We start from the raw sequence: 27,975 nt of genomic DNA on the forward strand, positions 1-27,975 counted from the left end.
TGTAGTACCTGTTGGATCTGTTAAAAAAAAAAAAAAAAAATCTTAAAACTGTTTCCCTACTGACAGTGAGAGAACTATTGAAAGGTAGACAGGAAATATCTACTAGTCATTTATATCACTTAGAACATATCAGTAAATTTTATTATACACCAAAGAAGTAGAGCATTTCTGTTTCTTCCAAGAGTACAAGGCAGGAGCAATTTACTGTAAGGAAGAAAATATTTTCATAGTATGTGCTCTGAAGGAAATGGCAATACTTCTCATTCTACTGCTTGCTTACTCTTTAAAGAGTTAACAAACAGCCACTTGACTCCATCCTGATCAGAGGAAACCTTTGCCTGAGAAAATCATTGACCTGAATTAAATCATGGGACATGGAATGGCTTAAAGGGCAAGTGAAGCAGCACTTCTCTATCTGCCTGAGAAAACTGATACCAATAGTTGTCAACATTTCTTCAAAGCATGAAGGAAGCACTTGGAAACAAACTTCCAACTTAATTTTCTTCCCTACAAAATGGGGAAATGGTCATCATGGCTAATCAGTCTTGGCTTGTCCTTGAACCAAAATGATCAGAGACCAAATTAAATTTTTAAACAAACAACATTCATCTTAAACTGGCTACCAAGTTGTAAGTCCCTTCCGGTCCACTGCTTTCACAAGGTACCCAAACTGAGTGACTTAGTACTCATGAACTTAATGAACAAGGGAGTTTAAAGAAATATAAGCATGGTGACAATATAATAAGTAAGCAGTCTTTAATGTCAGAGACATAAAGTACATATATCCTTTCAGATAACAACTTTATTGCTTAAAGATCTTTTCTCTCTCATAAAGATTTCTGGTTGGTTTGGTTTTTTTTCATAGTATCTAGGGAAGACTTCTGTAGAACTTCATGTGTTTTGAATAAAAAAAAAAAATTAAAAAAAAGCAGATTCAGTGTTTTTGCCATGGATTTATGGTGACACTCATAAATATGATTAAAATCTATTCTAGATTTTCTAGTTCACTGCAGCTCACTGAATCACAGAACTTGAAAGAAATAGCTTACTTAGACGAGAAGAAAAAGCTTATTTGAAAAGAATTGCGTGCAGTATGCCCTTGATGTTTTCTTCTAAAAAAACCCCCAAACAAACAAACAAAAAAACCCCACACTATTGAAATTTATAAAATTTCAATAAATTTCATCATGAACTAAAATTCCGTAGCTTACTTGGTTTAAAAAAGATGAAAGGTGAAAAAAAAATTATATGTGAGCTATCACTGTATTTCCTTTGAGGCTACTAAAGCCTGAAGCCCTTATAAAGCCTTAGTCTTTCACCTTTATACTTAGTGAAATTGCTTCATACATAAATGCATGGTCACAACGCAAAATACAACTTTTAGTGACATTTTCTCAGCTTGTTATCAGATGTCCAATGAATTCAATACGAATTTGTCAGGAATTGTCATCTGGATTCTAAATGCATCTTTTATTTATTCAATATTTATGTTTAAAGCTCTCTACTGTAGTACTCCAGAGTCTCCTCCACATGGTTTCATTGTCAGTCAGACAGGTGGACAGCTCAACAGTATGGTTCGCTGGGCTTGCGATCGAGGTTTTCGGCTCATTGGAAAAAGTACTGCTGTATGCAGGAAGTCTCCATATGGTTATTACTCATGGGATGTTCCAGTCCCAGCTTGTCAAGGTAAATTCTTTCATTATAAAATAATACACCCTAAAAAACTTTCTTTTTCCTTTTCTAAGGTAAGCCATCAGTTTTCTGACTTAAATACATTTTTTGACCATATAAACTTAAAAAAAAAAGAAGTGTTTTCAAGAAACAGTATTTCAACAGAACTTGCTAAGACTGGCAAATACTAAAAAGAATCTACATCACTTTGAGAGAAAAAAAAACCACACAAATTTAAAATACTATTTTTTTATTAAAATGTTAATTTAAAACTGAATATTTAGTAAAATACATCTGTGATGATCCAAGAACTGTATAAAAAATAGAAAGACCTGAAAGTTGCTACATTTCCAAAAACAGGAAACTGGACCAAAAAAGCATTGCCTGTGATGCCATTCTAATCTTTCCTGGTTTAAATTGAAATTTAAAAGAGAATTTCTGAGGTTAACTGTATATTTAGTTTCTTCTGCCTTATAGAAGCAAAACATAGTCCAGTTAATAAGGAGAATGAAATAAATATTTAATACCCATCACAACTGTATTTCAATTCTTTTCCTGAAAAGAATGTTATTGTTCTGATAACTTACCTATGTCACTATTCAGTGAGCTATTGGAACAAATGTCTTTCATGAATATTTGCAAATGTGTTTATTCAAAATGTGTACATTTTGTTCCTGTTGACTGGTGGAGATAAATGCTATAGGAATGTTTCATTTTAATTTTCCATTAGGGTTTTTGGTTTTTTTTTTGTTTTTTTTTTTTTTGACAAAGAGTCTGTAAACTATATGTTTCTAAAGCAAAACAACCTAACCTTTGTCAAAGGTGAAACAATCTCATTTTCAAAGCTTTTTGATAAATTTCTCTCAATATATAAGAAGTGTACCTGTAATTCAAAAACCTGAAAGTTCTCCAAAAAGAAAATACAGGCAGTGCATTTGCTACATATAATTCTTAGGTTTTTTTCCTCAGCAGTTATCTAAGAAATGTTTTCATGACAGTTATTTGTAGAACTTGATGAGACTGTTAATTAAGTGTATCAAACAATGTGGAATGAAAAAAAAAAAAAAGTAAAAAATAACATCAAATTCAAATAGCAGATGATTATTCTCAACATACTGAGCTCAGTAATGGAAATAGATGCAATACTCAGACAACACTTTGGGAACAAGTGGAGTTAAGTGGCTAGTAATGTCACGGTGTCTGAACAAGTACAAAGACTGTTGGTGCCAACTGTTAGCATATTGAAAATTATGTATTGTATTTATTAATTGAATAATATTTATTTATAATTATGCATTTAATGAGGGCTAGCTTTGATACATGATATGAACTTTGTTAAATTCTTCCAGCAAGGCCTTGTGTGTGGAAATTGGTTTGTGGCCATGATATGTAGCTGCAACTTAAAATAGCAAACTCCTCAGGTTCAACCTAAAGATACATTATTATTGCAGAACCACAGAGGGATAAGCTGTTTCCATACATCAGTCACACATCTAAGCTTCCTCTTGTTTTTTGAGGTGAAAATTATCCCCTATACCCAGATGATACAGAAGATTTATGATAAGGTCTCTTGTATCAAAAGGTTGCGAACACCATCAGTAAATATCCCTCATGTTCTTTCATAGACGATATTTACAAGACATGAGGGCTTTGCCATTCCCCCTGCTACTAGGCAGTACAGCTTCGCCACAAAGTAGTTCTAACTCCTAAGTATGAGCTAGTGTTTTTTAAACTTCATTATATAGAGGGCGAGCATTGTTTTAACAGCTATTAAAATTGTCAGTCAGAATTTACCAACTATTTTGCCAGGTGATATCAGGTGACATCACAATCTTACTTTTTACTTCACATTCTCTGTCATTCATACCATAACTAGCATAGCCATTTTAATCAGTTTTTTCACACATCTGAAGGTAGGATTACCACAGATGACCATTTAATACAGAGAGAAAAAAAAAGAAAAAAAAAAAAAAGCATTAGGCTTTTTTTCTGGGTTTTAATAGCACTGTAAGTTAAGGAAAACAAAATTGCATTTTCTGTAAAAATATTACATCTTATTTTAATCTATTTGTTTTCTGTCTCCTAAATGAATATTACCAGTTAAATCACAGTAGTAGATACTGGCATCATCCTACAGGAAATGAGAAATCTAAGGCCTTAAAATTTATGGATTCTTTAATGATACCTCTACAATCAGCAGAGCTAGTGGTTTGGGTCTTTTTTTAGCAATATTAAGTCCATTTCCTGGCAATCATTTTCTACTGCCAGCAGAATGTTTCATGACTGTATTTAAACTAATGCTTTTTCTTTGCATTTTTCATTTTGTATCTGTATCACTTCTGAATCCTCTCTTGTAACTAACGAATGACAGTAGCCTTTTCCACTGCAGCTTTTTTTTTCCAAGTTTATGCCTAATGTTAGAGCACTTTTAAACATTCTCATTCTTATACCTATATGAATAGAAATCTTGATCTCTCAAACTCTAAATAGGTAATACCAGCCATTCTTCAAATCACTTGCACTAATGGACTGACAGAATCTGAAAAATCCAAATACATGCTTTAACCTTGGGTAAAAGCTCTTTTACATTATTTATAGAACTAAACATATCTCAGTAGAAGAGACTCAATGTAGTAGTTAGGAATAAAAAAGAAATGCCTCAAGCCAGACTTCAGCGATTACCTGAAATTTGTTTCAAAGTTTCAGCAAAAACACCCTTCCTCTGACATGAAAAGAAGTAAAAGGAAACAGCTTCAAAATTTAATATTCTATTAGTATAATGGTTACAATAATAAAAATTAATTACAAACTTCTACTGTTCTAAATTTTAGATATTAACAATTCTGTTTATATGGGGATGTTTTAAAGAAATCATAATGTGAAAGTGTTGTCATCCATGTATCATTCTCAGTTTTCATGATATTAAGCCTCTCATCACAGGTCAATAAAGGATTCCCATGGTTAATTAAATTATGAGGTCTGATTATGGTAAATTTTGAATGAATGAATAGGTTTACAATGAGATATCTGAATACAAGAATTAACATGAATTCATAGAAATTGTTGGATGTTTACAACTGATCGTATATCTCAGAAGATTCAAAGTGCTTTAAGAATTTGGTTTTCTCCCAGTTATTTTTCACATTTTAATACTTATCCTAGAATTACTTGATTGGTTTTAATTATGGAATATTTCTCTTGGAAATAAATATCTCACACAGGCCTCATCAATATTAATGTTCTATAATATCATATATGAATTACAGGCAAATGCTTCTACAGGATTTCTAGGTAGAGATGTTAAGTAAGTGAAGTTTAAAACATAACACTATATCCAGAAGAATACATCCTGGTGTAATAATAATTTCTGAAGTTTCAGATAAGTCTTTAGAATTTACTGGTGGTCCTTGAGAACTAATAAAGGCCTTCCAAAGGCTGTGTTCTGATGTTTGTGAACAAAGAATGGATTGTAATGTTCAGTTGCATTTATAATTGTGATGTTGATTTGCAGTGCTGCTGAAGCTGATATATAATAACCAAAATTTCTGCAACAGACCTGTCTTCTGGGCTTTGGGTGTTCCATATTTGTCATGTTTTCCTGTTAAGTTATTAGATGTGGCAATAACTTGTCTTGATCTTTTCACATTTTGTCCCTTAACTAAAAGCTGAATTGCTGTGCAAGTTTCCACATATGCAAAATTCAACTCATAACTACTGTAAACTAAAAATGTCATTTATTCCTTGGGAGTTCTGTGTATTGGGTCTGGCTGAGCCCCATAGCAGCCCTCATAGTGCTGTGCTTTGTATTGGTAGCTAGATATTGTATTGGTGGTAACACACCAGTGGTGTGGCTACTGCTGAGCAGTGCTTGCATGGCTTTGAAGCTTTCTCTCCAACTTGCCTCCCACCCTTTCACCAGTAGGCTGGGCATGGGCAAGATCTTGGGAGGGGACATAGCCAGGACAGCTGACCCAAGGTGACCAAGGGGATATTACATAACATATGACGTCTGCTCAGATAGAAAAACTAAGAGAAAGAAGGAGGAAGGGGAGGCATTCATTATTTGTGTTTGTCTTCTGGAGCATCGCTACACATACTGAAGCCCTGCTTCCCAGGAAGTGGCCAAACATCACCTGCTGATGGAAAGTAGAGAATAACATCTTTTGTTTTCTTTCACTTCTGTTTGTGTGACTTTTGCTATTGCTTCATTAAGCTGCCTTTATCTTGACCCACAAGTGGGAGTTTTTCCACCTCATTTTCTCCCACCCTGTCCTGCTGAGGAGGGGAGTGATAGAGTAGTTTGGTGGCACCTGGTGTCCAGCCAAGGTCAACCCACCACACTGCTGTTTATATATGTCTGTTATCAAGCATTTGGTATCTTGGGATGAAACTTTTTTCTTAAAAATATATGGTTAAGAGAAGGATATATTTTTCTTGTGCAATAAGATTTGTTCTGTTAACATGGATAATATGACTCAAAATGTATCAAATCACTAATGGATAGTTTTTAATACTGGAGTAATAAATCTCAGTGGTAGATATAAAACATTTCAGCTTATATCTATAAAATATTTGATATATATTTTGCTAATTGCTAAAAGACAGAATTTGCAGTATGTGAACAGATATTGCTGTAGCATTTGTTGGTGTGACAGCTGTTAACATGTTACAAGTCTTCTGCAGGTGGATATTAGTTTTTACACCCCGCTGAATGCTGGCCCTGATGTATCTGGCAGTGGATTTAGTTCTGGAAACTCCCATTGTTGTCTAAAACTTCTTTTTATCATTAACATGTGCTTTTGAAGGAAAAAGTTAGTTTGGCCAGTTAGTCGATAAACAGTGTTATGTGATTATGCCTTGGTTATACCAACTTTTAGTTATCCCCCTCCCACAAATAGGTCTAGCTGATGTTAGCTACTACAACCCATGCTACTGAGGAAATTGATGTAATAAGCACCAACTTGGTCATATGTTTTCATTTTAGTGTCATGGAGACTGTTTCTTTCTTCAGTGGTATCAGGTGAAATAATACAGCTTTGTCAGATGTTTAGTATGAAGTGGAAGATAGAACTTCTCGTTTAATTAACTTGTCATGTAACCTCTGGGATAATGTCCTCATACTCTCTGGAAAATGGAATTCAATGACTCTCTTGAGGCCTTCACTGTCTCCTAATCAGTTTTCTTATTTTCTTCTAAACATGTGTTTCTCTCTAGCTGCCAGTAGACAATGTGATAACCATAAGATAAATATTTTTATAGTTGCCCAGTTGAGGTGAAGCACAAATTAATAATAGCTTTCTGTGATCTTTTCAGTAGTGTGTTCCTTTTTAAAAAATTTACATGTATTTTTATGGCAATTCAAGCATATTTTAACATCGATCCTATCTCCTCTGTTCTGCAAGCTGTGATGCCATTAGTGCTTTACCTTGTGCTTCAGCTGTGATTATTAGCTTTGCTACAGTGCCACACTGTTGTTATATTGCTTATGAAGTAGATCTGTCTTATATCAGATAAGCTCAAAATAGGGGCAAAAATAGATTACTGGGTTTTATCAAGTATTTATACATAGTCTGAGAGGCTTAAGTTTTCATATTTGTGTGGGCAGGAAAATGGTTTCTTAGGGCTTAAGATTCCACTTCAAAGTAAAGTAAGTGTTAAGTGTCTAAGCCTTTTTTTTTTCTTTTTTTTACAATCTGACCTGCATTATAAGTGTGGTGTTAAAATGTGGAAAAGGCTTAGTTTTGATTTTATTCCCAGAACAGACAGAGCATTATTTAAAGCCACATCTTTTCTTTCTGCTGAATAATTAAAAAAAAAAAAAAAAAAGTGGCTTACACTTTCGTTTGCCAATTTCCAACTTCTTTCTCCAAGTGTTAGAGGCGCCAACAAAGAGAGGTGCCATGCTAGACCTTGATCTCACCAACAAGGAGAGGCTGCTGGGGAATGTGAAGCTCAAGGGCAGCCTTGGCTGCAGTGACCACAAAATGGTGGAGTTCAGTATACTTAGGGCAGTGATGAGGGTACACAGCAAGATCACTACCCTGGCCTTCAGAGAGCAGACTTTGACCTCTTCAGGGATCTGCTTGTTAGAGCACCATGGGATAAAGGCCTGCAGGGAAGAGGGGACTGAGAAAGCTGCTTAATATTCCAGGATCACCTCCTCCAAGCTCAGGAGTGATGTGTTCCAACAAAGAGGAAGTTAGGCAAAAAAAAGCCTGAATGGATGAACAAGGAGCTACTGGATAAACGCAAACACTAAAAGGAAGCCTGCAAGGGTGGAAAGCCTGGGCGGCCAAGCAGCCAGGGATCAGGTTAGGAATACCAAAGTCCTGATAGAATTAAATATGGCCAGAGATGTCAAGGCAACAAGAAAAGCTTCTAGACTTATGTTTGTGATAAAAGGAAGACTAGGGAAAATGTGGGCCCTCTTTGGAAGGAAACGGGAGACTTGGTTACCAGGGACATGGAGAAGCCTGAGGTACTCAATGACTTTTTTGCCTCAGTCTACACTGACGAGTACTCCAGCCACACCGCCCAAGTCACAGAAGGCAAAGGTAGAGACTGGGAGAATGAAGGACCACCCACTGTAGGGTAAGATAGGTTTGAGACCATTTAAGGAACCTGAAGATGCACAAGTCCACAGGACCTGATGAGATATATCCACGGGTCCTGAGGGAACTGGTAGATGAGTTTGCTAATCCACTTTCCGTCATATTTGAGAAGTTGTGACAGTCTGGTGAAGTTCTACTGACAGGCAAAGAGGAATCATAACTGCCATTTTTAAAAGGGGAAAAAAGGAATGTGTGGGGAACTACAGGCCAGTCAGTCTCACCTCTGTGCCCGGCGAGATCATGGATCAGATCCTCCTGGAAAATATTCTAATTCATATGGAAAATAAGGAGGTGATTGGTGACAGCCAATATGGCGTCCCTAAAAGCAAATTACGCATGACAGATTTGGTGGCCTTCTACAACAGTGTTAGTATTTGTGGATGAGGGAGGAGCAACGGGCATCATCTACCAGGACTTGTGCAAAGTATTTTACACACATGACATCCTTGCCTCTAAACTGGAGAGACATAGATTTGATGGATAAACCACTCAGTGGATAAGGAGTTGGCTGGATGGTTGCACTCAATGAGTTGTAGTCAATGACTTGATGTCCAAGCGGAGACCAGTAGCAAGTGGCATTCCTCAGGGGTTGGTATTGGGACTGGCACTGTTCAACATCTTTGTTGGCAACATGGACAGTGGGAATGAGTGCACCCTCAGCAAGTCTGCAGTGACACCAAGCTGAGTGGTATGGTCAACACACTGGAGGGAAGGGATGCCATTCAGAGGGACCTTGACAGGCTTGAGAGTGGACCCATGCAAACATGAAATTCAACAAGTCCAAGTGCAAGGTCCTGCACCTGTGTCACAGCAACCCACAGTATCAATACAGGCTGGGTAGGGAATGAACTGAGAGCAACCCTGAGGAAAAGGACTTGTGGGTGCTGGTGGATGACAAGTTCAACATGAGCTGGCAATGTGTGCTTTTAGCCCAGAAAGCCAACCATGTTCTGGGCTGCATCAAAAGAAGTATGGCCAACAGGCTGAAGGAGGCCCTCTACTCTGTTCTTGTGAGATCCCACCTGGAGTACTATGTTCAGCTCTGGGACCTGCAACATAAGAAAGACATGGACCTGTTGGAGTGAGTCCAGAGGAGGGTCATGAAGATTATCAGAAGGCTGGAGTACCTCTCCTAGAAAGACAGGCTGAAAGAGTTGGGGTTGTTCAGCCTGGAGAAGAGAGGGTTTTGGGGAGACCTTACATTGGCCTTTTAGTACCTCAAGGGGGCCTATAATAAATCTGGAGGTGGACTTTTTACAAGGGCCTGTAGTGATAGGACAAGGGGGAATGGCTTTAAACTGAAGGAAGGTAGATTTAGATTAGATACAAGGAAGAAATTTTTCACCATGACAGTGGTGAGAGACTGGAACAGATTTCCCAGGGAAGTTGTGGGTACCTGATCCCTGGAAGTGTTGAAGACCAGGATGGATGGGGCTTTGTGCAGCCTGTTCTAGTCGAAGGTGTCCCTGCCCTTGGCTGGTGGGTTGGAACTAAATGGTCTTTAATGTCACTTCCAATCTAAATGATTCTATGGTTCAATATTTTTAAAAGGATATTTTATTTCTGCTTTGCAGGAGGAAAACTAGACTGTTGAAAGTTAATTTTAGTGCTTTGCCAGAGGTCACAGAGTGTATCTGATGGAAGAAACCTGAAGTACAAACTAGATTCCTGATATCTTAGACTGGTGTTTTACTCATTCAACCACGCTGATCATATTTTCCCCAGATATTCTTTACTCCCTCTTTGATTGTCTTCTGCATTTGGATAGCTGCACTATTTTTAACTTCCTCTACTGAAAGACAAAAACTTTCTGAGGTTTAATTTCCTAAAATTTTAAGGGATTTTTTTTTTTTTTTTTGTACACTGAAACAAACATTATTGCGTTAAAAAGTAATTTTTTATCAAATTAAGATTGTTGTTTCAATGCTTAAACCCTCTGAGATGAGTGGAAGCTTATAGTGAAGAAGATACAAAGTAACTATGTCTTTCTCTTTACTCAGCAATATCTTGTGGCATTCCTAAAGCTCCATTAAATGGTGGGATATTAACTACAGATTATTTAGTTGGCACCCGCGTTACTTATTTTTGCAATGATGGATATAGACTATCAGCCAAGGAACTTACTACTGCAGTCTGCCAGCCGGATGGTACCTGGAGCAATCACAATAAAACACCTCGCTGTGTAGGTAAGTAACATGTAAAAACCCCACAGTGAGTAAGAACCTGGCTGTACATTTTGGGGTTTTATGCAAGGCACAACTCTTCACATTACTTAAACTTTCACCTTCGGTTTACTTTAATTTATGAATAATATCTGGTATTAGATTATTGCAAAACACCTATTTGAAATGTGTCTACCTGAGATATATGTTGAAACATTCTGTGAGAGCAGAAGAAATATATTACACATAGAATACATTCACTCTGATAATTTATTTACAGCTGTAGCAAAATTAATGGCTGCAGAGGTTTATGGAAAAGCCATCTCATCAGTGACAGCTGCACAGTTCATATACTGTTAACAAACCCTATTTACTATCCAGAATTGCAAAGTCTTTAGTACTTTGGGATATTTGTTTGAACCTGCTTCATATTGTTTATATTCAGCCCATCACTGTAATCCTACACGATCTAAACCTGGGGGAACATCACTAAAGAGAAAGTGCATGTTCAGTCCCAAAGAGAAGTGGATACCATCAGTTATTAATGGGGTAGGAAAACCCAGGTGATTGTAAGACTGATAAAAAAAGTCAGAGTGTCTGATGCACATTAAGATTTGGATTATCTCACCCAATGAATTTTGGAAAGGAAGGAAAACATACCCTAGAATAATTTTCAAGGATTTTCCATTTTTCCTTTTGTTTCTTTTTCTTGTTCTTGTAAATTGTATTGCCTCATGCCTCTTCCTCTATCTAAAGAACCAATCCAAATGGAGACAGAGAAAGTAGTATCCATCAAAGATTTTCCTCTGTGCCTTTTGATTATGGAAAATATTACAATCCTTGTTAACCTTTTTCTGTTAGAGTTGTGGAACATAAGTTTTTTAGAGGAAGAATACATAAAATTAAGACATCAGATAAAAATGTGTAGCTGCTGAAAAACCACCTTGGATATGGACATTATTTTACCTGTCACCAATGTGCAGACTCTCCAAATAAGTCTTTAAGATCTCATAGAATTTACATTGGTAGAAAAATAATTCCTATATTGAAATTCAGCTAACATTTTAGTAAAGATTCTGATGTTTGATGTAAAGTGTCACAGGAGTTCCATTACTATCAATCTACAGTGAATTCAACCGTGGTATAGATTCTCTCTCTACACCAGTTGCCTAGCTCTGCATACACAATCACTGCTCTGTCTGGGCCATTGATCATTATTAATTAAATGATAGAAGTTGTACCTGCTAACCAGGCAATTTCAAATAAAGCCTTACTCTTCAAATATTATGTCACTGTGTTTAAAATACATTTCTGAATTAATAATGGTACAGATTTTCCTCATTTGCCTGTACTAAGCCACAAATAACTGTGTGTTTTTGTTATTTTGGAAGTTGTTACATGTCCGAGCATCAATTCTTTCACACTGGAACATGGAAGATGGAGAATAGTGAATGGTTCACATTATGAGTATAAAACAAAAGTAGTTTTCAGCTGTGATCCAGGGTATTATGGTTTGGGACCAGCATCTATCGAGTGTCTTGCTAATGGTACCTGGAGTTGGAGAAATGAGCGGCCTTACTGCCAAAGTGAGTACATGCTGTATCTGCATCTGCTGTACAGGTTTCAGATAGAAATGTTTTATTTGGCTGAATTAGAAATTAGCTAGTTAAATATTGGAATCAGTTAATAATAAAAAATGTTCCTGGCTGCAATTCCTGGCTATCCTACAGGCTGCTATTTACAAATACAATCCATTAGTTTTAGTGACAAGGAAATACCAGTAAGCATGCTTCTGGATTTTAAAGGTCCCTAAATCCATGAAGGTACAACTAAGTAATAAAGAACATTTTCCTATATATTTTTCTAGGTCAGGGATGCTGTGTAGTCTAGAAAAATGCAATTCTGAAGACAGAGTAATTATATTGAAAATTAATTTTAATTTCTTAATAATAATATTCTTAATAATCTTAATTTTGAATTCTTTATAACGTACTGGAAATTAATATATAATTTAGAGGATTTTCAAAATTTAATTGCAATATTTCACCTCTGCTATTATTAAACATTGTGTATATGTCTGCATCTCTATATATAGAGATATTTTGCATACTATATATATTTGTAACCCTTTTTTCTTTAAAAGACAAACTTTTTTCACTATGTTTTGGAAAGTTTTATTTACAATATTACCAATCACTTTTTTTTTTGCATAAAGTGCACTAGCTTCTTTCACATTTTGATAAGCCACCCTCTTATTTACTAATAGTAAAGTCCTTTTAAATAATTCTTAAAAGAAGGTTATGAAAGAAAAAATGTTATTTTGAATGAAAAGTTGCGTGGAATTGCAAATGAATAGCAAGGAATTCCACATACATCATTCACTCATTATAACAACATATTGTGTGTATACTGGGGCAAGCATTTAACTATGAACTAGAAAATAAACATGACATCTTCCTAAAGAAATATAAAGATATATTTTTAAATAGCAACAATTGTGATATTCCAATATTAAAGGAAAAGTCATTGATAAAACCAAAGTAATTAAATAGCAAATAATAATGTTCTGAATGGTGGAGGTTTGTAGCTTTACAGAGAATTTTAATTGGTCGGTGTGTATGTGTCCCATCCCATCCCGTTCCCCCTTCTAATAAGTATTATTTCTGGGGAAGTAATAGTCTTTGTATGCAGGTTTTATTCTTTTTTTTTCTACACAGCAAAATACTTCAAGCTGTGAAATTTATTGGTGTGGTTGACTGGTTGATAAGTAGTATTGTATGTTTGTTTGTGATACTCAGCTGTACATTTCTGTTTTGTTTTGATTTTACCATAAAGTTATTTCATGTGGAGAACTTCCTACACCTCCAAATGGGAATAAGATTGGAACTCAAATCACATATGGATCTACAGCTATATTTACTTGTGACTCAGGATACATGCTAGTTGGCTCTGCGGTGAGGGAATGTCTGTCTTCTGGACTCTGGAGAGGAATGGAGACCAGATGTTTAGGTATGGCTACTACTGTCATGGCTTGCCTATTTTCTTTCTCTCTACCAGGCAAAAGTAAGACAAAATGAATCAGCTTGCCTCCTTCAGTTAGCACAGACATTGAAAAAGAGTTCTGCATTTTAAATATGTGTATGCCTGGGTTGTTTTTCTTATCAAATTATAACTATAGTTACCTTTCCATAGACTGAATCCTTTTCTCAGTATCTTCTCAACATGTAAAAACTTGTTACTGAACTGCTGCTTATATCTCTAAAACAGACCTATACATAAACAGCAAGACTGATTGATTCCGTATGTGTCAACTTTAATATATATCCATAGCAAAATATCTGCATAGTCCACCTGAACTCAGTGGTTATGTTATAGAACTGCAAAAGGCACAGAAAAAAATAGTAACTGTGGAACCTTTGACAGGAGCACTGCAGCATTATTTCTGAGAAGAAAATCATTATCCAGAAACTGTATAATACAGACAACAGTTCCTGAATCAGTTATGAATAAAATGAACTTGTGATCTCAGTGAAACAATTTTGGGATTTTTTTTAATTCATTATTATCATGTGTAACTTGATCTGGGTTATTATGTTAACTGTAGAGACATTGATTTTAATTCTATATGTAATTAAAATTTTAGTTTCAGTTGAAATGAAATCTATCATAGCATTCTGATTTTAGAATGCAATATGAAAGTTGTATTGTACCTTGACATTTGTGGGGCATGAGACTATAAAAGAATATCTAGAAACTGAGGCTTTCAGAAGAATCTGAACTAGTATATACATTAAATATAGGGGGTTGTTGCAATATCTCTTTGTGTAGATTGCAGTTTCCCTTTTTAGACTACTCTCCATCTGAAATAAGTTTCCTTCTGTAATACAGCATTATGTGGTGCAAAATCTTCACTTAATTTCAATATGAATGACTGCAGAATGAGCAAAAGTGTTGCCTATCAAGCTACAAGTCTGAGCCTGGAATGTTTCCTGCCATACAGCTAAGGGGAACAGACAGGCTTTGTTTATGTTTCACTTTTACAATGAAAGCCATTTAGCAGAGAGGGAAAAAAAGAAAAGATCTTAATGTTTCATTTTATTTTACTTGCAAGTTGTCAGAAATTGTAAAAAAGATTGGTTTAAATCTAAAAGTTTTGGGACACCATAATATGTGTGTAATCAAAATGTTATGCCCTATTTTTCCTTCCTTTTCTATTTTTACTGGTTTGTCTACAAAGTTTGCAACTATTGAGTTTTGGAGATATGTAAAAATTTTCATCACAGAAATATTAATCTAAAACAAGCCAAATTGTCTGCTACTTGTGAATAGCACCCTAGTAAAATACTTGCATTTAAGAATTTTGCCAAAATAACTTTGTCAAGTGCAAATCACACAGAAAGAATTTAATTTCTCTTACATTTGTCTGTAGCAATAAAAATGTAATATAAGCTGAGTAATAGGAAGAGGATGCATAATCTCTACTTCAAACTTAAAAGAAGACACTGAAGTAATTAATTTTCAGATGAAACAAAACTTTTTTTACTTCTCAGAAGAGATTCATTACTATTAAGTTCATATAACATGATGTCCAGTAACAATAAACTGTTAATACAATGTGTTAAAACAACCACCTGTCAAGGGGGGGGAAACAGTAACCTAAAAGATACCTCTTCTATCAGACAAATAGAAGTAGAATAAATCTTCAAATATATATCTTCAAAGCTTAAATGATGGCAAATTGTTGAAGAGAGCATAAATAAAATTTTACTTACAGAAATAGAATGTAGTAAAGGGAGTATACATCATATATAGCATAAAAAAGCATGTATAGCTATTTTTTGTTTAAAAAAAAAAAAAAAAAGGAAAGCTAGTGACTGAGCAAATTTATAAAAAAGACAGGGTAACAGCTACCTAATTTCTCTTGCAGCAGCACTGCCTGGCGTGCTGTATCACTGTGTGGGAATAAGCTTTCTGGAAAGATTTAGACTAAATGTTCAATTCTTGTTTTTTCAACAAGTAATTTGGGACTTAGAGAGGTGGGTTCGGCTAATGACAAATCAGAAGCTAGAAAAAAAATTTTAAGAAGGTTGAGAAAGAAAGTGTTGTCAGAAGGTGGAGAAAGTAGAAGAAATGAACTAAATGGTAGATTGTGGGAGAAAGGACATAAAATACAGCAAGAAAATCTACAGAGCATTGTAATGCTACAGGTATTGTAATGATCCAATAAATACATTTTTGTGCAACTTGTGAATAAATTCTGGTGTTTGTTTTCATTTACTGAAAAATAGTAAGAAAAAAATCAAATTTCACCTTCTTACATTTTCTGCTCTCAGCTGCAAAAAAATTTTATCATTAGTCTTAGAGCCTTTCCACTCGCTGAAAAATGAAGCTATGCTTGGACTCAAGTGGCTACCAGCATATTTCTATTTTAAGCATTGAAATGACCTTAAGAGTACATTTAGATTACATTAATGAAATCCTACAGGATAAAACAATATCCTTGTCCAAGTATTTTGTTCAAAAATACAAGTTATTTTTTCAAAAGTGCTAGCCACATAATTTCTGAGTAATCATTCTGTTAAAAAAATTTCTTTCCATTTATGCATAATCTGAAAAATTTATGAAAGGTAGAATAAATAAGAATGTAAGTAGCAGCAGCAGAACCTAAAACTAGTTAGTGTTGAACCTAATTAGATATAGAAGAAAACTAGAACACAGGTAAGCTTTAAATCACAAAAAAAATTCACTAAAAGCCAAACTGTATTACAGCACAAATAAAATTCCGTAACATTGTAGACAGTAATGCGTTATTTTAATGACAGCCATAATAGTGTCAGAATACGTTGATAGTTTTCATAGCCCTTTTTTGTCTTTCTTTTTCCAATCCCGCTTCTTTTATTACAAATTGAAGAACAGTACTTTATGTATTCAATGGCTATTGAATCTTAGAAGACAGTAGATGACAAAGAGAATTAGAACACTTAACACAACTGTCCTCCTTTCTGAACCTCACTTTTTTTTTCCTCATACCTAAACAACAATGTAACAGTGTGTGAATGATCATATTAATGTAATGATCTTGCCTTGATCTTTCATTAAGGGTAGTGGGAAATTGAGTTCTTGATGAGTATTCTTATACTTTATAGCTGGTGAGAAAAAACAGTGTTCAAAATGTAAAAAAACCCCACAAACCAAAACAACAGAAAACTCTTGAAGTAATTCTGTTGTGTAAGTCTAAAAAACAAATAAATGTTTCACAAGATTTTATAGTGCAAAAATAAGGAAAAATATCACTTAAGCCTTTTAAAATAACAGTCAAAGGCAGAACTTGACTGTTCTGTCTCCAAGGCTGCCTCTTACAATTTATTGTGCTTGATCATCTTCTATACTGAAAACATTACATCGGTTTCTGAGGAAAAGTCTATGTAATGAATCCTGGAGAAACATTCATAGAATCATTTAAGTTGGAAAAGACCTTTAAGATCATCAAGTCCAACCTTTAACTGCCAAGTCCACCACCAAACGATGTTAGCACTGCATTTAGGTATTTGTTAAACACCTCCAGGGATGCTGATTCCACCACCTACCTGGACAGCCTGTTTTCATGTTTTAACCCCAGCCAGTATTGAAGTACCACACAGCCACTCGCTCACTCCCCCCCCTCACCTAGAAGGATGGGGAGGAGAATCAGAAAGGAATATAAAACTCAAGGGTTGAGATAAGAACAATTTAATAATTGAAATAAAGCAAAATAATAATAATAATAATAATATTGACAACAACAACATTTATAATGAAAAAGAAGGAGAAAGGGAGAGGAATGAAATCTAAAGGGAAGGGAGAAAAGAAAACAAGTGATGCACAATACAACTGCTCACCACCTGTTGACGGATGCCCAGCCAGTCCCGAGTAACAATTGACTGGCCCCGGTCACCCTTCCCTCTTCCTGAATTTAAATACCAAGCATGACATCCCATGGTATGGAGTAGCTCTTCGGCTAGTTCAGATCAACTGTTCTAGCTATATCCCCTCTCAATTTCTTGCGCCTCTCCATTCTTCTTGCTGGCAAGGCCTGAGAAACTAAAAAGTCCTTGACTTAGTATAAACATTACCCAGCAAAAAGTAAAAAAAAAGTGTGTTATCAGCATTGTTCTCACACCAAATCCCAAACACAGCACTGCTCCAGCTACTAAGAAGAAAATTAACTCTATCCCAGCTGAAACCAGGACACCTATTCGAATGACTGACCACCCTTTCAGTAATGAAATTTTTCCTGAAGTCTTGTTCTCTAAACCTTTCACCAGCTTCGTTGCCCTTCTCTGGACACACTCCACCACCTCAGTGTCTTTCTTGTAGTGAAGCACCCAAAACTGAACACAGGATTCAAGGTATGACCTCACCAGTGCTGACCACAGAAGGACAATCACTTCCCTAGTCCTGCTGGCCACACTGTTTCACATACAAGCCAGGATGCTATTGGCCTTCTTGGCCACCTGGGCCCACTGCTGGCTCATGTTCATTCAGCTGGCTGTCAGCCAGCACCCCCAGGTCCTTTCCCCCCAGGCAGCTTTCCGGTCCCTCTGCCCCAGCCTGTAGCATTGTGTAGGGTTGTTGTGACCCAAGTGCAGGACCTGGCACTGAGCCTTGTTGAACCTCATACAACTGGCTTTGGCCCATCAATCCAGTCTGTCCTGATCCCTCTGTAGAGTCTTCCTTCCCTCCAGCAGGTCGACACTCCCCTGCAATTTGGTGTCATTCACAAACTTACTGAGGATGCGTTCAGAAACATACAATAGATTTCTATTGGATAACCTATTCATAAAAAGAGACTGACAAATATGTGTATTTTTCATACACTTTCCTTAGGGAAAAATATTTAAAAATTTGATTAAGAAAGTAATCTTCTGTTCCTGCTTATATGAAAAATGAACACATTCATATTATTTTATTTATGACAGTAATTTTATTTGCTTTAATTTACTGACGTGAGTAACAACAATCATTGAAACATAAATTTTCATAAATATAAAAAAGTTTTGAGGGTTTTTTATTTATTTTAATGTCTGTAATTAGCTATTTATTAAACAAAGCATTTCCTAGATTGAAAATAAATAGGGTCTACTTCTTTAACTCCATAGTACTTTCAGATTTTTTAACTGATATGTGAATGATGAATATATTTTCTTAACATTTCAGAAGATTTCTCTAATGCTGGGATTTTCTTCCCTTTCTTCATAACACAATTTTCAGACTTTTTATTAACACAAAGGAAAAGTACTAGCAGAAGATCATTACTTTTACAACATCATGATTTGAGAATCAGGAATACTCTTTTTTTTTTCTTTTTTCTTTTTTTTTTTTTTTTTTTTATGCTAACGTAGCTTGGAAGGAGGAAATACATAGATGTTTCCAGAAAGCAGCACAATTTTTAAAGTGATTGTGGACAGAAGTTGATGTTGTGGAGATCACTATGTGTTGAAATGAATTTTCTTGAGGTCATTTGTTAGCTTTTAAAACGTTTACTGTTTTATTTTGGTTGCTGTTTCAGAAAACCTAGTTAACAAAAACTAACAAAGTAAAGCTACAAAACAAAAATACAGTGTGATTTGAAAAGCATTTCTCTTTGATCCAATTCTTATACTTAAAAGCAGCAGCTGTTTTCTTAGAGTATTCCAAAGCATTCTGATTTCTTTCTAGGACCTTGCTTATTGTTAATGTAATGTACAAAGTTTCATACTTCTCTTTGGGGGTATCTAATTTTATTGAGTTTCTCTCAGTTGTGTTAGTTGCAGAACTGAAAGTAATTTTCAAAGATACTTAGATGTTATATCAATGAAAACCATGTGAAAATTGGGAAAAAGATTCTTTTCAACCGTTAAACTCATTAGAGGAAAGGTATCTTATGCAAACTTCTTTTTTGTTGATTGATTGGTGAGCTTACTCCAACATTTCACTTTCTTTAAGTTCTAAATCCATCATCTTCAATTCAGCTGGACTACACTCTTATTTCATAATTCCTTCTTCTTTCTCAGTTCCTCCTGACATCTAAACATATTGATAAACCAGATTTGTTGGTATTGTCTCCTGCATTTAACAAAATTAATTTCTGTCATTTCCTACATATGTCCTAGGAAGAATCAGCAATTGCTGGAACAATGTGTGTTAAGTTCTGCAAGTTATTATTAAATCTGAAATCAAGATAAACAATGAAATATGATTAAATCTTTTAAAAATCTATAAAAGCTCCTATTTTGTTATTAATCTTCATGTTATTAAATTATGTTATATTTAGTTCACCCAAAGAACTAAACACATCTTTATAAAACGCTAAGTATCCATATGAATTAAAATGCAAAAATCAAGACTGGAGTTTACTTGATCAAAAAGGCGTATGGAGGTGTGTTTCCAATACATGACTAATACTAGAGAATTTTTCAATAAAAACAGACAGGTAGTAGAAAAAAAGGTAATTGGGTTCGAATGAGCATTAAATGTCAGCATTTGTTCATACTCGCCATATAACAGTATCAGGAGTACCTTTCATATTTTCTCCTAAGAGAAACAGTAAACCTCATGTACTGTGTCTTTGTCTGCATTAACAAATAATCCAGCAGAAAGGAGCAGATCATGAGACAAATAATTGGTTCTGAATTCTCTATATCTGCATTACATATGGTTCAGAGAATTTTCCTTGGATGGTATCTAGTCTAGTCCTCTGGGCTAAATGTCGTCATTACTCATATGGTTCTAAGTTGTCAAAAGAACCTGTCAACAATTTTGACCTCTTTGTCTCCAAAGGGAGATAAAACACTTGTTTTGCGCAACCTAGAATTTTGCTTCTCAATGTGCTTCCTCTGAAAGGAAGCTAATTTGTTCACAGCAAAGCCATTTAAGAATTACAAGGAAGATCTGAACTAAAATGCTAATGTAGACACCACCTGTGACTTGTTAGCTGAGGATTTTTTACCTGTTTTACTCAACTCTCTCTTCTTTTTTTCACACAAAAATACTAATTCCAAACACTGATGAGTCATTGGTGACAGCCTGCTACTCACAAAGAAAAAAATGATGACATATGAGAAAACAATTATCTAACAGTTCTGTACAAAGCAATGCTGGCAATGGGGTAAAAAGCATAGCAGACATACCAGCTGGGACAAAGCAACCTTGTAAGCTGACAGTGAAGAATATGCAGTGCATAAATCAATCAGTGCTGTGGAGAGGTGTGGGGGGACAGGTGAGGATCTTCTATTTAGCACCTCCAGTCAATTTGTAATTGAAAGAGAATGTGGTAAGAGATGAAAAGGTTTTTTCACCAGGCCAGTTTATAAGATGTGTGTACATTAGTGAATGAAAGCACCAGTGGAGAGGTTAGATAATTGAATTAGAATATATGAAAAAATATTAATTTTATGTATGTTGTAGGTTAATTAAATCAGGAACTGAAATGCGTACATATTTACATTATATGCAATTTATGTATTGGAAGGGCAAGGTAGAACAGTAGAGCTGGGAAGTTATCTTTCAGTTCTTTTATCTGAGAGGAAGGTATGCATGCTCAGGAGTGAGTGTTACCTTTACATTTCTACCAGGTAAGGACAAAGGAACTGTAGTATTTATATTTTCCAATCAGCTTTCAGTCACTGAAAAGTTTCTGTGGCTACGTATCCTCTGAAGTGTAGCCTTTCTGCTACTGTTTTAATCCTCAAAACTTTTGGGAAAACATACAAGCACTGTTGTTTCTCTTCACTGTTTTTAAAATATATTTTTTTAACTCATGGTTTTTCAACTAAAAGGGAATCTGTATCTCCAGTGATACTGAATTAATATATCTAGAGTTAGCCAGATGATTTTGTTCTTTAATACTACTGCATAATAATAATAACTAGATTTCAAATTAGGTATATGATGTTTCATCTTTAAAGAATTATTCAGCCATTTCAAGGAATTCCACAGAGAACTTCCCTCTGTGGGCCATGAATTAAAAAATATTTAAAAGAATGTTAGTGTTCATCCTGAACAGTTTTAGTACAGCTTGAACAGCTGGCAAGGTAAGGAACTTCTGAAACTATCAGGAGGAAGACCCCAAAACCTGTTTTGTTGAGGGCTGTGCCAGTGTCATTTCAATACTGTGATTTTCTACAGATGTTGTTTGTGAACAAGAGGATGTAAAAAAAAAAAAAAAAAAATCCTTATGAGAAATGAAAGCCTGTTCATTTCAAAGAAGAACGAATTTCCAGCAAATAATTCTTTCCTCCTTAGCTAAGGTCATCTTGACAGGTTAATTAACTTTGTTGAATAGTAACCAAATCTCTTTTTCAATAACATATTGATAGGTAGATTTCTTTCACTACTATGATGATGTTTGACATTACAGACAGCTAAAATAAGCATAGGCACATTTTTGCCATTTAATGTAAAGATTCTGTATTCATTTATTCCTACTTTTGCATCTCAGATACCAACCTGCACAAAAAGAAACCTCATTTGCAGCTGAGATTTCAAAGGTTCTGACACTAAGTTATTATGCTCATAGTTCATTGCTAGAGCTAGATTTCATGTAAATATAGGTAATTTATTTGGTGCTTGCACATTCTTAATATCCTTCATTCCTACTTTTTGACTAATTTTGTTTCTTAGTAATATTTTGCATACTTATTCTTCTCAGCTTTGCTAGGTAGGAAATTGAGAATGTTACAGTGCTTATTTTCCCCTTCAAATCTGCTACTCAGTAAAACCTTCACATTTAATCTCTTTCTTTGTAGCCTTCATTCGTTGCCTTTACAAAAGTGACATCTTTTGATTCGATATTTTAAATTATGGGTTACATTAAGACCTAGGGGCCTCAACTGGATTCGTAGGACTGCTCTATAGGTCTTTTATATCCTTATCACAGAAAAGATGGAACTACACCCAGTCTTATGATACAGCAGTAAAATAAAGACATTTACAATGAACAAGACTATCCTGAAAACAGTCTAGAATAGTCTAAAATAGTCTAGAATCCAAATGTAGACAGCATATTAGAACCCTAATGTGAAGTCAGCTATTTACTGCCAGAGTGTAAGAATATTTCCACACACACTAATAGTAATTAGGATAATCTGAGTGTTGCAAATCACTGAATGGAGATTTTTCTTAACATTTGCTTATTTTATTTCAGCTTTTCTTCCATCCATAACCTGGTTCTTAATGCAGTGCAGTATATGTTCTATTTGTTATGTGTTTGTATTTGACAGTGTAGTATGCAAGGGTGTATTTTTTTTCTCTCTCACACATTCATTCTGGTAAATGCAGATCAAACTACAATATTGATCTTACTGCTTGAACCACTTCCCCTGTTCTATATTTCCCACAAATCCTATATGATTTGTTTTAATTTGTGTTTTCAATAGTCTTCCAAGGTGACTACAACAGTTATATATTTGCTTGTAATTGATCTTAGGATCAGAATATTACTTTGGGGATGAAAAAATTATATGCCTTTAGATAGCAGTATGATTAAGTCTTTTATCCATGATAAATAAATATTCAGCTACTTACTGGCTATTTAAGCAGAAGTGTAAATTGATAATAGCATCAGTATTTCTTAACTGTTTTCTCTTCTATTTACAAAATAAATTTCCTGACAAACAAGAAAGAGAGACAGTGTTGTTGCTCACTATTTGTTTCTTTGTTTTACCTGCGGTACTCTTAGTTTTTTCTCAGCAGTCCTTTGCTTTCTACTTCCTTATCTTTTTTACATCTGTTTTCAGTTTTCTGCCATAGTTTTTCTGGCAGATTTTTTTTAATTTTTAAAGAGAGTGCTTTCAATATGATACGCGGTTTGCAGTATTTGCATTCAGTCCCTGTGGAAATGCTCCACGTGTGGAGCTTAGTTCCTGAGCAGTTTTGCATCTGGATTGCATTTAGGAGGCATAATTTAGCTATCTCATTGCAGAAAAAAGTTAACCACTCCTTATGGCTATATTGAATGAAGGCTAGTTATTACAACAATCAGTTTTGTCATTTTATTCAGTTTCATTATACCAAATTTCACAATGAAAATGTTTCTTTTACATAATGATTTGAAGTATGCCTGGTCCTTATGTAAAACCAAGGGTAATGGGAAGTAGACAAACAAGGGGGAATATATTTTTGAAGAGTGTCTAATTTGGATTCCTGTTCCTTATACAGAAGTCAAATTGCAATCATCAATTTAATCTGTGTGAAGTTTCACATACTACCTACATTATTAATTCTGATGGTTTTATCATGATTCATACAATTAAATGATATACAAGAATTAAGTTGGCAGATGCAAGCTATAAGAAAATCTCAATATGCAATATTTATTTTTTTTTTTTTTCCCATAGGAAGTTTCTAGCCTTGCAAGAATGAGGCAGAATGCTGAATAGTACATCAGGGTATTATAAACACATAAAAGTTCAAAGGAAAAAAAAACCCAATACAAACTATAATGTCCCTAAGTGTCCTTTCTTATTAGCAACCCCATATTTTGGGGGTTTGTTTAGGAGGGGAAAGTCTGAGAAGTAAAGGAGAAAAGGAGAGCAGAGGAGTTTGGGTGTCTGGTCATATTTATTTGCACTAAAATGCTACCTGAAACATTGCATGTTTTGCTTGCTTCCCTTACTTGTTTTTGCAGTGAGTTCTCTGCCAGAGGTCAACCATTCTCAGAGGATTTTGCATTACCACATTATGTGCTGAAACACATTCCCTTTTTTCCGGAGTTCATTAAGAAAAATAGTAACAAATGACCCATGCTTCATTCTTTTTCCCAGCCTCTCTCTAAATGAAATGCCTGTTTGTGACTTTCATAGTGTAAATAAAATACTTCTCATCTTTTAAGAATACAGGCTAGTAGATAGGTTTTACATAGAAAGGTTTTTGGTTGTTGGACATTTGGATGTTGTATTGACTGCCTTTAACCCAAACGTTAATCTCTTGGTGATTTCTCTGTGATCAATAGTAGAGAAAGAATAGAAAAGAATTCAGAGTCAGAATCCAGTAATAAATTGTGCAATTTAATTTTTTCCATTATAAGAAGGCTATATTTGTAACAACCATATGGATTTATACTTATAAAATTTATTTATTTTATTTTTATTTGTATTTATATGGATTTGTTATATTTATTTGATTGTATAATGGTGTAATGTAAACTTTATTAAGTTTAATCTTAACTAAAATAATACTAAGGGATATAATATTGAATTTTACAGGTTTTAATAAAAAGGAGTTACTAAATTTTTTTGAAAGGAAATTTGATAATATATATAACATTTAATCTCTTTGCTACACTGTCTTTTTGTAACTTTTTTGTATGTGTACAGTCCTACCTATACAAATGCAGTATTGCAGTTTTCCCGGAGTTACTAAAAATACACCTTTGAATGAAATCCATTGAAAAAATTTCAAGATGTTCAGTATTTCTTTAGTTGAGGAGGTATATTTAAAATTTCTCTGGCATATTTACTGATCATTTTTCCTTTTTATTTACTTTGAAAAATCTAGCTGGTCACTGTGGTATTCCAGATCTTATAGTCAATGGTCAAGTAATTGGAGAAAATTATGGATATAGAGACACAGTTGTATACCAGTGCAGTCCTGGTTTTCGGCTGATTGGTTCTTCAGTACGAATATGTCAACAGGATCACAACTGGTCTGGTCAGCTTCCATCCTGTGTGCGTAAGTGAGCATGGCAGCACATACTGATTTATGTTACAGGAATGTTTATGTCTGACAAAAGGAGTGACTTTGCAACTTAGTATTAATAAAATAAAATATTTAAAGCAGATCCTCAAAAGTATGTGTCCACATACAGTCTTAGATTTAAAATTTAAAACTTTGTTTTGGTTAAAGATTAAAATTTCCATCACTTCTTTTGGCTACTAAATGCCTGTCATTTATACATGAATATGAAACTTCTTCAAAAACTAATGGGGCTTAGGCACCCAAGTACTTAAATTTGAAAATGGTTTTATGTCCCTTAGTGGTTTTCAGAAACATTTAATGTACATTTACTTTGATTGTAGTAGTTATATAAGTAGATACTCTTGAATTACACTGCCAGCACTTCAACAAACTTACACTTATTTTTTTCTTCTCCTCACAGAGATACTGTTAATTTATTTTCTGGTTTGGTTTTTAGCTTTTTTATCATGAATTTTGTATTTTGTTAATGAGGCTCCTTTTGTATGATAATTGTGTCAACACATCACATGAAATACCATTACATAATAGAAAATACTGTATTCAGTAAATTTGAGAGTTCTCAAAAGATTGTGAAGCAAATTACAGCTATGTTTCAATCATTCAGGTTCAGTAACATCAGTGTATTTAAAATTTGTTAGTCCATCTCCAAATACTCTACTTTTATACCTGCATTTTTATAGCAGCAACTTTCTGAATGACAAATCATAATACACAATGTTAATTCATTATCCTTTACTGCTCACTCTGTTTTACATAGAACTAGATTTACTTAACACTATTATAATACTTGTATTTCTTAATTTTGTTTCCACTTTATGATACAATAATAGACCATTACTTCTTTATATTAGATTTCAGAGCAATACACTTCTTTGTAGGTAACTTTTAAGGCAATGAAAGTAGACACCATTAATCAAGAATTCTAAATTAAAATCATAACATCAGTGTTAGAATGGGCAAAAAATGTTTTGGATGTGATAACAGTAGAGAAGATGGATGTATTTTCTTCCTTTAATCAAATGGAAGCTGCTTGTTTGAATACAGGAGGATACACAATACAGCACTTCAGAAAAGGACACAAGAACTGGGGAAAAGTTTGAATTTGCAAAAAGCTGCTATTAACAGTAGCTGTTTCTGACTGTGCTAGATATTTAGGAACAGCTCTACTTCAGATCAAAGGTTCAAATGAAGTGTAGAAAAATAGTCTCACATTTCCTTATTTATTTAACTTTAGATGTTGTAAATGAATTTTTGGGTAATTTTTAAATTTAATGATTCTGATCTTTTTCTTTTTCAATTCGCCATTCTTACTTACCCAGTGGTTAGACAAATTACTACTGTTGTGTATTGCTGTGTATGCATGGGCATTATTCAAAATTTTATGCAAATATCACACTTACGTCTTCACTAGAATAATTTTTGTTATGTACATGAAAAAACATCTCTGTGGGCTGAATACTAAGACATATTTATAAGAAGTAATACCTGAGGAATTAACACACTAAAATATTTCTTTTCAATTTCAGACTGTATGTGATGAAAATCGTGTTTGCTTTTCTCCTGATTCTTCAGAAAAGTTTTCTTCATTTGTCCTGATTACTGCATGGCAAATTCTGTTCAGTTTACTTAGATATTTAAATGATTGCTTGAACATCCTGGTACTTACTGAGTTCAAAGAAATGTGAATCTTTCATGGAAAGCACTCAGTATCTTATAATATCAAAACTTTACTATTATATAATGAGTATAATGATTATCTATTATACCATAAATCATGAAAAAGTGATAACAGCATGCTCTGTTTCTTGTTTCTTTGTTTTGTGCTATGCTAGCTGTTAGCTGTGGTCACCCTGGTAGTCCTATTTATGGAAGAACAAGTGGAAACGGTTTTAACTTCAATGATGTTGTGACATTCTCATGTAATACTGGGTATGTTATGCAAGGACCAACCAAAGCACAGTGTCAGGCTAATAGGCAGTGGAGCCACCCACCTCCCATATGCAAAGGTAAGAATGTGAGCATATAGATTTCAAACTTAGTTGGAAAGTTAAGGTTGAAAAATAAAATGAAGGTAAAGGGACACTGTCAAGACAAAATTATTCCTGTCTTACTAACAGGAATCAAATTGTTAAAGAAGATATTTCATGATTCTGTGATTCTATGATTTTTCGGTTAGGTCTGTTCTACATTCAGGTTGCCAGGATAACTGTCACAGAAAAACTTTCTTCTGTGTCTGTACTTTGTGTTGTAAAGTGGTTAATATATATAATAAATAATTTTCATTACTTAAAGTACATGTTTAATAACCTGAAGATGAATGTTCACCTGTTATAAAACGCTTGCCTACAAAAATGAAAATGGATAGAAATATAGCTCAAATTTTCATTCAGGAAAAAAAAACAAACCAACAAACCCACCAAAATTTCAACAGTTTCCGTCAATAACTAAAAGATTTGAGCTGTCATTTAATGTTAAAGAAGTCAAATTCAACCAGAAAGTTATTTCTGTCCTTCAAAAATATATGTATTCTAGTCTTGTGGTACTAATATTTGAGAACTATTAGGAGGAGCACACAAGCAGACTCTCAACACTTAGTATAGGAACTCCAAAATTTGAGAGAGCCAAAAAATAACTACATTAAGTGATGTAGTTAGTTAAAATTATCTTAAATTTTATCTGGCAATAGCTTTTTTTTCCTTTTTTTTAATTACAGATATTTTTTAGTATATTTTGATACCTTTATGTACACACATCCATGCACATACACACAGATCCATATTTGCACACAGGTATATACACATGTATGCATATTAACA

The 27,975-nt window shown here is 34.4% G+C and overlaps 1 protein-coding gene across 2 annotated transcripts in view; it reads left to right on the plus strand.

The window, feature by feature from the left end:
- CSMD3 (CUB and Sushi multiple domains 3) overlaps window positions 1-27,975 on the plus strand; it is a 720,137-nt gene that overhangs the window by 638,747 nt on the left and 53,415 nt on the right. Inside the window, exons 50-55 of one of the 2 annotated variants that reach the window (XM_037381737.1) lie at window positions 1,498-1,686; window positions 10,283-10,468; window positions 11,836-12,030; window positions 13,280-13,453; window positions 24,959-25,132; window positions 26,992-27,165. In XM_037381737.1, the coding sequence (XP_037237634.1) occupies window positions 1,498-1,686; window positions 10,283-10,468; window positions 11,836-12,030; window positions 13,280-13,453; window positions 24,959-25,132; window positions 26,992-27,165 (1,092 nt within the window). The remainder of the gene's footprint in view (window positions 1-1,497; window positions 1,687-10,282; window positions 10,469-11,835; window positions 12,031-13,279; window positions 13,454-24,958; window positions 25,133-26,991; window positions 27,166-27,975) is intronic. The other variant, XM_037381738.1, reaches the window with a different exon arrangement.

This window comes from Falco rusticolus, chromosome 3, assembly GCF_015220075.1.
Source record: "Falco rusticolus isolate bFalRus1 chromosome 3, bFalRus1.pri, whole genome shotgun sequence".
Lineage (NCBI taxonomy): Eukaryota > Metazoa > Chordata > Aves > Falconiformes > Falconidae > Falco > Falco rusticolus.